General features: G+C 43.7%; 2 protein-coding genes across 4 annotated transcripts in view; both read right to left on the bottom strand.

Annotated features, from left to right (window-relative positions):
* Positions 1-2,984: 2,984 nt before the first annotated feature.
* On the bottom strand, positions 2,985-4,789 carry TTC32 (tetratricopeptide repeat domain 32). The gene is made up of 3 exons (XM_021525355.4): positions 4,659-4,789; positions 4,427-4,578; positions 2,985-3,655 (listed from the first exon to the last, which is right to left on the bottom strand). Exons 1-3 carry the CDS (start codon positions 4,778-4,780, stop codon positions 3,528-3,530), a joined length of 402 nt encoding a protein of 133 aa, XP_021381030.2. The 5' UTR covers positions 4,781-4,789; the 3' UTR covers positions 2,985-3,527.
* A 1,650-nt stretch (positions 4,790-6,439) lies between these two features.
* WDR35 (WD repeat domain 35) overlaps positions 6,440-10,973 on the bottom strand; it is a 41,541-nt gene continuing 37,007 nt past the window's right edge. For all 3 annotated transcript variants that reach the window (XM_085574502.1, XM_021525353.4, XM_021525354.4), the window contains 4 exons: positions 9,839-9,979; positions 8,915-9,071; positions 8,088-8,328; positions 6,440-7,167 (listed from right to left, as the gene is read on the bottom strand). In XM_085574502.1, the coding sequence (XP_085430628.1) occupies positions 7,017-7,167; positions 8,088-8,328; positions 8,915-9,071; positions 9,839-9,979 (690 nt within the window). In that variant the 3' untranslated portion in view covers positions 6,440-7,016. The remainder of the gene's footprint in view (positions 7,168-8,087; positions 8,329-8,914; positions 9,072-9,838; positions 9,980-10,973) is intronic.

Genomic DNA, 10,973 nt, shown 5'->3' with positions numbered 1-10,973 from the left:
GGGAGACAAGGATATCCTTCAGGCCCACTTCACATGCTCCTTGTACAACACAAACACGAGTGATAAAAGAACTGATCTGTTGCAGCCTGAACAATTTGGGCTACAACACTGATCACCATGAGCTGCAGGAAGCAATGCTCTGGACTGCATCCAATCCCTGCCTGCTCATGCACTAAAGGGATCCTACATGGAGAATCTTGGAAAGAATCTTAGGAAATGGACCAATGTTCAGCTCAACTGGTCACAATATGCTGGAAGTGGGGCCTCCAACTTGACCAGATCTCTCAGCAAACTGTTTTCATACAAAGCAACCAGACCTTCCATTCTGCATGAAAGCCACAGGCTGGGGTTGAATATGTTTCACTGATCCAGCCCCTGCCTCTGTTAAAAGGTTGAGGCAGATGAACATCTGCTGACATAAAAGAATTTTGGATATTACCCTCCCACTTAACAATCTTCAGTTTTGAACATTATTTTTGCTTTTCTGAATCCTTTCTCTCCTGACAGGCAACAGAGAGCATGACCTGCATAGCTGAGCTTGACTGAGATAGAGGTATTCAATCCCCACAAAACTGGAATAGTGCACCTTTCTCTCCTCAGTCACTTTTTAACAAGGTTACCTACTAGATGAGAAATGCACAGTGAAGCCCTCACTTGCAACAGCCCAAGAGTTTCAGGCTTTTCATGCAGACCAAACCTCCATTGCTCAATCAGAAGGCAGGCATCTGGAAGAGAGACTTATTCTGGCTACGTGACAAGCAAACCCTTTGGCCTCAGTGTGCTGCAGCTTTCCATTTGGAAAGGCTCTCCTAGTTCCCCATGCTGCACTCACACTAAACATGCATGAAACCCTTCTCACACTGCTCAGTGCCCTGCTAACCTTGGCATTCTGTCAGCTTTTCCCACCTTTCTGCAAGTGCAAGGGAAAGGCCTTGCAACATTGATAATTGTGTTAACTCCTCCTCCCATGTTTCAGTAGGACAAATGGAGTCCTAGAGAAAAGCACAGGATGATGTTACTCTTCTCCTTGTTCTGTAAGGCAGTGATGTTACTCTTTGAGATTCTGCAACATGTTATGCAATTCACATAGTTTTTCATAAGTTTAGAGGTAAATCATCAGATGAGAAGTTACTCATTGCCAAACTAACCCTGCTTACAGGGAACAAGCCAAGCAGAGGGGCTGCCAGTGATAGCTGTGGAAGGAAAGTCAAGGGTTTGGGGGAGTAGGTTTATAGGTAGGAAACATTGGGAAAGCAGCTGAGAATTATTCACGTCTGAAATATTTTTGGCCAGAGTAGAGTCACAGTGCATTAGCAGCAACCATCCCTCTGACTTACTGGTGCAACCCTGTCACTTTGACAAGGGCAGTGGAACAGTCAGAACTGACCCAGGAGCTCCACAGAGGTGTGGAATTCTCATGCAGAGACATCCCCTAAAGCCCAATAAAGGTATAAAGCTACAGCACCTCACATTGCAAAGCATCCAAAGCACACAACCCTGCTCCTTTTACAGGCTGAGAGGTTGCCTGAATTTCACAAAACATTACATAAAAGAATTTTATTACTCTCCATTAGGCTTTTAAGTCTTAAACTTCTTTAACAGGAAACTGCAGGACAAGGGGAGTTACTAAATACATCCTCCTCTTCAATCTGGGCATTTTTTATACACATTATATACTGAACATTATGCCCCGTGGTGTGGAATATCCCTTTAGTCAGTTTGGATCACCTGTCCCAGCTGTGTCTCCTCCATGCTCCCAGGTATCCCCAACTTCCTTCCCAGCATGGCAGTACAAAAATCAGAAAAGGCTGTGGCCCTGTGTAAGCCCTGCTCAGCAATAACAAAAACACTTCCCTATTATCAACCCTGTGTTCAGCACAAATCCAAAACACAGCCCCATACCAGCCACTGTGACGAAAATTAACTCTACCCCAGCAGAAACCAGCAGGGCTGTTTCGTAATTTCAAGCTGAAAACCTGAAAGCCAGAGAACTAAGTGACTTGTGCGCAAGTAAAGGGGAAAATGTGAAAACCCTACTGGCCAAACCTTGAAAGAATTCAAAATTAAGCTGAAATGCATGATGACAGTTCATCCTTTCACAGGAGAGACAAGGAAATACTGTAGAGAATTGGCAATTGCTCCCCAGCCTTGTGCAGTATTTCTGTGCCAGCAATTGCATGAGAAGTAATTAAGCAACATTCACAAAACACCACAAGCTGGAATATTATCTCTAGCATCTTTGTTTTCTAAAATACTTATTCACTGTTAATATTTTCATCTATATCCTGTCATTTTAAGTTTTCTGCGCAGAATCACATCTGTGATCTCTCTTTTCACAGTAAAACTTCCTAAGTCACATTCAACTGTTCATTACTGCTTTTTTAATTGTCTTGGCAAGGTCAGTCAGGAGCATGTTTAGTTCTAGCTCACCTTCTCACCATCAGTCAAGAGTTGGTAGGATTTCTCAGTTTTTAAGACTGAGGTGGCATGAAGTGTGTCAAGTCATTGAATTATCTGTGTTGTTTCAGAGACAGAACACCAAGATAAATGGTAGCAAAGCATGTGCTTAATATATCAAGTCCAAAATTAATACTTCTGAGGAGAGAAAAGTGATCACTGCCTATTTCTCAAATTGTGAAAGGGCACATCCTGGTATTACATATCATACTTCTGCAATTTCAAATGGTTGCAGTCAGGTGTCAAAAGGATAAGAGGTAAATGCAGCATTTTCTCAGCCCTGTTTCAAATTTGCTCATTGTGGCTGTTGCAGTTTCATCTCCACACTGAAAGTGGTCTCAGTGAGGCTGCTGGAAAGGATATCCAGAGGCTCCAGTCTGCTCTCACCACTCACCCCAATGGTTTCACCATTTTCAGTGAGCTCTGTGCTTGCACAGGCTCCAGGATCATCCACAGAGGAACTCACCATAAGAAGCAGGAATGTCACTGGCATAATTTAAAAAACAAAATCCTACTGCTCATGTGAGCAGAGAGTATTTCTTTTATTAGAACTTGTGTTGCCATAAACTTGCAAAGGTGTTTCTTGCTGATGATTTACAGATTTCAGTAATGGTCCCTCCTACCATGTGAGAAATGAAGCTGCCTGGGTGTTCACAGCCAGTTCCATCAGATGGATTTCACACTGTATTTTTCAGGGAATTGATCTCTTTAATAAGGAAGAGAAAGCCACCTCTGGTGAATATTTTCTGCAGACAATCATTGTGATAAAAAGAACATGTTCATTTTTGTTTTCAATTAATCTGGCCAATATATTTATTATAGAATTACAAAGTACTTTTGTACAAAATCTGTACAGGTGTCTCACAGAGATCAACATTACACCTTCTCTCAAGAATAAAAATCCCAAATACAGGCTAATTTGCAATCATAATCAATTTTTAACTTAGTTACCTAAGAATAAAGTTCTTCAACAGGTCATAACAGATGTAAATGATCTTGTGTTTCATCGATCAATGGCAAAAGTCACATGTTTAATGGAATATTTTCACATCACATCACTACCTGAATTTTCAATAACCCCGCTTCTGTTTTTCTTCTTTATCAAGAATAGCCTGTTTTAGACTCAATGCAGCATCTTCAAATTGAGGGTTTAACTCTAATACTTTCCTGAAATCCTCCATGGCCTCATCAAAGTCTCCTGTTCCAAAAAAGAAAGCAAAAAAAAAAAAAAAAATTATCTTTCTGTAACTACTCATGCTCACAAACCTCTCACAACTCAAGGACACCTCCTAATCCTTTCACCCACAATGTAGCAGCTACTTCCTGGACCCACAGCATTTGGATTGTCCACAGGCCCAAGTGGGAGTGAAAGTGTTTCACATCAACAACCAGAGCATGTATTTTTGAATCTCAAATGGACTTAAGGCTCAGTTCAGCCAGTTTATTCCCAAGAGAAGGAGACAAAAGGCTCACAGCAATAATGAGGCTGCCTTAAAGCTGGCACACAGGCACAGACAGAGCTTCCAGCTGGTGCCCATGGCCTGGCTCCATTCTCCAGTCCCTCGACCTCTGCAATGGCCAAGCTCTAACAAAAGGCACGGGGCTGTCATTTTGTGATGGCATCATCAAAAATGGGACAGGAATTCCGCAGAGGTGGCCAGCAGCCCACTGGAAGTCGAGAAGGCTGTGCTCACTGCAGCTACAGCTGCTTGGGAGATGCTCTATCCCAGATTTAATGGCTGTGTCTGGAACTCGATTGTTTTACCCCAGTGCAAATTTTTCCACAAGTCAACTACACCTTCCCTCCTACTCTCCGCGGTACAGCACAGCTACAGAGGGGTGTAGCCGGGCAGGGGCTGGCGGCAGCTGCCGGCGCTGTCCTGCCCACCGCGGTCGCGCCCGTGCGGAGCGGTGCCCGCCCCCGTGTCCCCGCCGCGACCGGGGCTGCCCCGCCCCGCCCGGCTCGTACCCAGCCGGTAGCGCACCAGCCCGCGGTTGTAGTAGGGCACCTCGAAGCCGGGCTGGCACTCGATGGCGGCCGTGAAGTCCTGCATGGCGGCGGCGAACTCCACGCGCAGGTACCGCACCTGCCCGCGCTCGTTGAGCGCCGTGGCCAGGTCGCTGCGGGGACAGAAGGAGCGGCGTTAGCGGGGCCCGGCCCGGCGCGCCCAGCCCGGCCCCGGCCCCGGCCCCGGCGTTACCCCGCGGGGCTGCGGGCGATGAAGCGGCTCAAGAGCTCCTCGGCCGCCGAGAGCCGCCGCGCCCGCAGCTCCGCCCGCGCCGCCGCCAGCAGCGCCGCCGCCTCCGCCTCCGCCGCCGCCATGGCGCGGGCGTCACGCGGCGCGGGCGTCACGCGGGGCGGGCGTCACGCGGCGCGGGCGTCACGCGGGGCGGGCGCGCCGTGACGCCGGGGGCGCGCCGCGTGCGCGGGCGGAGCTGCGAGGAGTCTGCTCCTCGCCGGGCACCGAGATGATGTCTGCTCCTCAGCCAGGCACCGAGATGATGTCTGCTCCTCAGCCAGGACACCGAGATGATGTCTGCTCCTCGCCGGGCACCGAGATGATGTCTGCTCCTCAGCCAGGACACGGAGATGATGTCTGCTCCTCAGCCAGGACACGGAGATGATGTCTGCTCCTCAGCCAGGACACCGAGATGATGTCTGCTCCTCACCGGGCACCGAGATGTCTGTCTGTTCCTCACCGGGCACCGAGATGATGTCTGTTCCTCACCGGGCACCGAGATGATGTCTGCTCCTCAGCCGGGACACCGAGGGGGTCTGTCTCCTCCTCAGCCAGGCACTGAGATGTCTGTCTGCTCCTCAGCCAGGACACCAAGATGTCTGTCTGCTCCTCAGCCAGGGCACCGAGATGTCTGTCTGCTCCTCAGCGGGCACCGAGATGATATCTGCTCCTCAGCCGGGCACCGAGATGTCTGTCTGCTCCTCAGCGGGCACCGAAATGATATCTGCTCCTCAGCCGGGCACCGAGATGTCTGTCTGCTCCTCAGCCTGGACACCGAGATGATATCTGCTCCTCAGCCGGGCACCGAGATGTCTGTCTGCTCCTCAGCGGGCACCGAGATGATATCTGCTCCTCAGCCTGGACACCGAGATGTCTGTCTGCTCCTCAGCGGGCACCGAGATGTCTGCTCCGCTGCCCCGCTCTCCCGGGACCCCACCTGCAGGGCGGCGTCCAGCTCTGGGGCCGCGGCACAGGCCAGGGGAGACCAGGATGCTCAGAGAGCTGCAGCACCTCTCCCCGAGAGACAGGCTGGGAGAGTTGGGGTTGGCCAGCCTGGAGAGGGCTTTGTGGAGACCCCAGAGCATCTTCCAGCACTTAAAGGGGCTCTAAGAGAGCTGGAGAGGGACTGTTTACAAGGGCATAAAGGGATAGGAGAAGGGAGAACAGCTTTAAGCTGGAGGAGGGAAGGTTTAGGTTAAACATACGGAAGAAATTCTTTACAGTGAGGGTGGTGAGACATTGCAACAGATTGCCCACAGAAGCTGCGAATGCCCCATCCCTGGAAATACTCAAGAATAGGTTGGATGGGCTTTGTGCTACCTGGTCTAGAGGACAGTGTCATAGCCCTTCTCATCAGGCTTAAAGCAAGATGGTCTTTAAGGTCCCTTCCAACCCAGGCCGTTCTGCTGCTCTGAATCTATGGAGACAGGGCTTATCCTTAGCTATCCTAAGCCTAGGTGGGAGCACAGAAGAGCTCACCCCGTGCATCAAGGCCCTGCAGCACTGCCAGAGCACAGCTAAACTAGCACTTAGCTAGGACAGCAAGACATTGTTCCTTGGACCTTTGTGTCTAACAAGGGTGACACTTCAGCTCCTGAAGTCTGTTCAACAGATGCAGGCTGCTCTCTCAAGCTACATGAAAAATGCCAGGTTCCTGGTTGCAAGTTCATGGAGGTTTCCTTAAGCTGTTGAGGATGACAGCACCCAAGCTCAGGAACCGAACTGACACACTGACTGCTGCATGTTTTCAAGCCCTTTATTTTATGGTAGGTTTAAATACACTTGGCAAAAGAAACCAGCACTAACATATGCTTATACTGGTATCATCACTTTAGGAATTCTAAACAGTAGTACAAAAACATATATGGTATTATCAAAATTACTGTGACATTATTTCAACTCAGGAATCACTTCATTCAAAAAACTGTGAATTCTGAGAAAACCCAGGAATTTCCTATGGAATTAGAAAGACAAAAAAAATGGAACCTGCTCAGAGTAGAACATATTGATATGAGCCTACGTTCAACTCACATAGTTTTGAAACTAGGCTCAATGTACAATTAAAAAAAAATGCTTTTACCTTAAATCTTTTTTAAAAAGTGTAGCAAAAATGGAATCTATTTACACAGTAATTTCTTCGGATAAATGGAAGCAGTAAAGGTTTCTCTTGTGGGTTTTCTCTTTTGGCTTTGAGTTGCAATGTTTCTCTAATAGCAGCACTAACTGCTACAATACAATACCTGAGTTGTATTTCAAAAGATAGTAACATCTTAGAGGCTGTTCTTAGCTGTCATAAATGCAGATACAGAGTCTTTATCCTCAGCTTACTGTACTGTGGCACAGAGGACAGGCATTATAATGGCCTACTTCTTTGGCTTTCATGCAATGCTTACACACATTGCACATCCAGAATTGATACTCCAGGATAGGGGCTCCTGTTGCAACACATACAGGAAGTTTACCATCTCCACTATAAAAAAAAAAGAAGAAAAGAGTAAAGCTGAAAGAATAAAAATGCAATGTGGTAGTTGTTCTTAGGTCATGTAACACTTCACTGTTCATGTAACCAAGTATACAAACCTTCACACCAGACAATGTCCACCCCCAGAACCACACAGTCAACAGATCAGGACCAGCAGATCCAAAAGATGGAGTGAAAAGAAGCAGTGAAGGGCATACAAAAGTAAGGCCTGATTAGACACCTGCACTGCTATTATACTCTGTCCTCTGAGGTCTGAAGGGTCAACAGAATCACAGCTGCTTCTAAGATTCTGTACAGCTGCACAGTAGGGTCAATCAAGACAGGTAAAAATCCTGTTTGCTAAAAGAAAATTGATTCACAATTGATTTCCATATTTACTAGTTCCATGCTCAGCAGGAAACATGTCAAACACACTGTAGTGGGTACAGCCACTCCAAGGACTTATCCCTTAAATGTGCCCTTCATATTAATTTTAACTTCACATATTCCTCTTTTCACACCAAATGTATTTAGGTAATTCACAAAACACTGGAGACCTGTCAAACAGTCCCTTGTTGATACTTTCAACACTCCACCATGGAGATGCGAACAGTAACATTCTTACTTTAATGTCACATGACACAGTCTCAAAAGTCCTGTGCTTTGTCTACCTGCATTTCAAATTAATGTGAAGTTACATCTTTATGCCCAGATCCTCAAATGCAGTCAGTGTCTATTTTCCCAAACAATATAGTGCTGTGTTACCTTCCTCCAAACTGGCTAACTCCTGCTAATTCTTGCCCAGTATTTGGTTTAAGCAGCAAAGCACTTGATTAATTTGGTCACACACAAAACCTGCTAAAACCCAAAATATAGCGAACAGTAGAAAAAAGTGTCAGTATTATTAAAGTATATAAAAATATACGCACCTCTCAAGAACATCATCCAGATCAGGTGTTTTGTTATACTTGGGTCTGTATCTTGTGAATATCTCTAAAGCAAGCTCTTCATACTGTTGCCTCTGCTCTGGCTTAAGAGTTTCCAAGGATTCTAATTTAACAAAGGCTTTTGAACAAGTATCAAATGCTCTGTTTGCACATGCACAGAGTGCCAAAAGGGAATAGATTTCAACTGCAGGGATAATGTCTTCATAATCTCGCAAATGAAGAGCTAAAAAATGAAAAAGAAATCCAAGGAAATTATGACATCTTCTGAGAAGTGCAAACATTTGTATGAAATAGTTGCTACTAGACGACAGTATTAATTCTAAAAATTGGGCAAAATGAACCACAGTCTTTTTATTGACATGACTGTGAAACATTGTTCTAAAGAATTAGGAGATTTCACTTGGAAATTGGTATCTTCTTGAAACACTTTATTTCGGTTGATTGGTTTTAAAGTATTAGAAGGATTTGAAATCTTCATTACTTGGACAAAGTACAAGTTGCTATTTGTTTCTCTAATTCCCACTGATTTTTTGTGAAGCTCTACAAGGAGGTCTGATGTAAAATCAGGTATGCCTTATAATTTAGGGAGAGAAACAAAACAGTCAGCAACACATCTACAGAGATTAACCAATTTAAAAGGTAAATTTGCTTTCTTTAGCAAAGTCCTTTCCAGATAATGTGACTACAGCCATATTCAATTCATTATATGGCTTTGGTTTAAATTCCATGGATTTATTAAGAACTGAAAAATGTGGCAGCTATAAATGAAATTATATGCTGATTTTACAGGGTTGAAAATCAATTCTTACCTGTTTTAAGTGCTGCATCTGAAGAACCTTTATAGAGCTGTTTTTGTGCAAGTATGAAAAAGTGGTAAGCCTCAGCTCCTCGCCAAGCATTGTCTGCAAAGCGATTTGTTGAAGAAAGAACATCTTCTTCCAGCAAACCAGCCAAAGCTGAAGCACTCTGAAAACAAAGCAGTATCACAAGTAATTTTTTTTATGAAACAGATACAGCAGGAAATGGGGATATATGAAAAGAGCTTTTCTATACTTGGTGATTACACCACTGTCCACGTTAAGTAGGCAAAATACAAATGGACCTACAGTGAGCATTGTCAGGCATTCTGTACAGAGCACAGGCACTACATATGGTGCAGATTTTCAAAGATAAATATCATATACACGTGTATACAAATATATTTTGTGCACATCTGCAGACTGGTTTGTAGTTTGGATTAGCACTTCATTTCAACACCAGAGCTCTTAAAAATTTGTTTAAACTATTTCGTCTGTGCATGTGAAGATGAACGTGTGAGCAGAGAAAAAAAATTCTTCCATTTGCTTCTCCTGTCTCTGGAGCCATCTCCCTGCTGAATTACAGGAAACATAGCTTAATCTAATCACAGATCATCCTTTGGAATCAATACTTACTCCTAAATGAACAAGAGTCTTGCAGGAAGTTTTAGTATGGTTTTCATTGTTACAGTGAAAATATTAAGAAAACTATGTTAAACTTAGGAAGAAAAATATCTATTAATAAAAAGACTTAGATGTTTAAAATAATACTTGAAACAATACGTTTTCATGGGGGACTTGCTTGAAGGAAAGCTTTGTTCTTAACGGGGAAGAGGGTTCTTAAAAAAACATTATAGGCTCCCAAGAAGATGACTTGCTTACTTCTGACTAGCTAGCAGATATCAGAATTCAGAAAGAGGAAAAAAAATACATTACCTCTGAACTTTTCTCTTTAACTTTTCCCCTTTGTGCATTTTGCCTTTGTTCATGACACTGTTCCATAAGTAAGGCTGACAGCACATAAAGCTTTTTAACTCGCAAAGGCTTTGTCCTTTTCTTTGACTCTTCATCTGCAATCTTAAAAAAAAAAAAAAAACAAAGGGATTTAATTCTCTTGGACAATTGCATGCTTGTACAAACCTAGGAAATCATGCCAAAAATGATTCTGCCTTTAAATGTAATAATTTAGACTGCAAACAGAACTATAAATGAAAATGTCAAAGTGAAGTATGCACAATATTTTATATTTATTTAGCTAACATGTATATAAAGCCAGATTCTCAGGAAGGATAAATCAGTGTAACCATGTATAAGTCTAGTGATCTAGTATAAAAATAAACTAAAAAATAGCAATTTTTAAACACATACATATCTTTCAGTAAGGTCTGGTTGTTTTCCCAGAAAAGAAGAATGGCTTTTGAAAGTAACATATATTTTCTTTATATATATATATATGTGTGTGTGTGTGTGTGTACTGCTAAACTGCTATAAATATTTGCTGTAAAAATTACATATCACTTCTACAAATTTTAAGCTATGAAGAGAAATCTCTCCAGCCAAACCAAATCTAAGCAACATCTTTATCTTAAAAGCACACCACAGCCATTTCTAATTGGAGGAACTAATTGAAGAAATACCAAAATTTAACTTCTAGTTCTTACAGCTTTTTTTTTTTTTAAAGGGGATAAAAATAATTCCCATGATATCTAAAATAATGTGGACATTGCACCCCAGGCAAGTCTACCATACTCTTTTACTAGGCAATGCAGGGCATCAGGACCTTTTCTGAGGTGCAGTTCATCTCCTACTGAAAGTCTCAAAATAAATAAATAGATGGTTTGTGTTCCCAAAGTCTCCTCTCCACTAGCTACAGAGGACACCCAGGGTGACTATTACACATAGAGATACCTGAGCTCTGGGAGTTGGGTTCATCTTTGCAGTATCCTGTATGATGACATCTGCTTATTGCCTAAACATTGTTAAAACTAACATAACCCCAAGCGAATAAAAGCAGCACAGAAATAGTAAGAGCTAGTCCAAAAAGCCCAGTCATTTGACATAAAAACCTGCC

This window comes from Lonchura striata, chromosome 3, assembly GCF_050655825.1.
Source record: "Lonchura striata isolate lonStrDom1 chromosome 3, ASM5065582v1, whole genome shotgun sequence".
Classification (NCBI taxonomy): Eukaryota; Metazoa; Chordata; class Aves; order Passeriformes; family Estrildidae; genus Lonchura; species Lonchura striata.
Note: the sequence above shows the minus strand (reverse complement) of the source record. Positions and strands in the feature narration are given on the sequence as shown.

Bases quoted from the DNA above. Each gene is read 5' to 3' on its own strand.
- TTC32 (XM_021525355.4), bottom strand. From the start codon at position 4,780: ATGGCGGCGGCGGAGGCGGAGGCGGCGGCGCTGCTGGCGGCGGCGCGG. The intron at 4,579-4,658 runs GTAACGCCGGGG...CTGTCCCCGCAG, and splicing joins ATCGCCCGCAGCCCCGCGGG to CGACCTGGCCACGGCGCTCA. The intron at 3,656-4,426 runs GTACGAGCCGGG...TTTTTGGAACAG, and splicing joins GCTGGTGCGCTACCGGCTGG to GAGACTTTGATGAGGCCATG.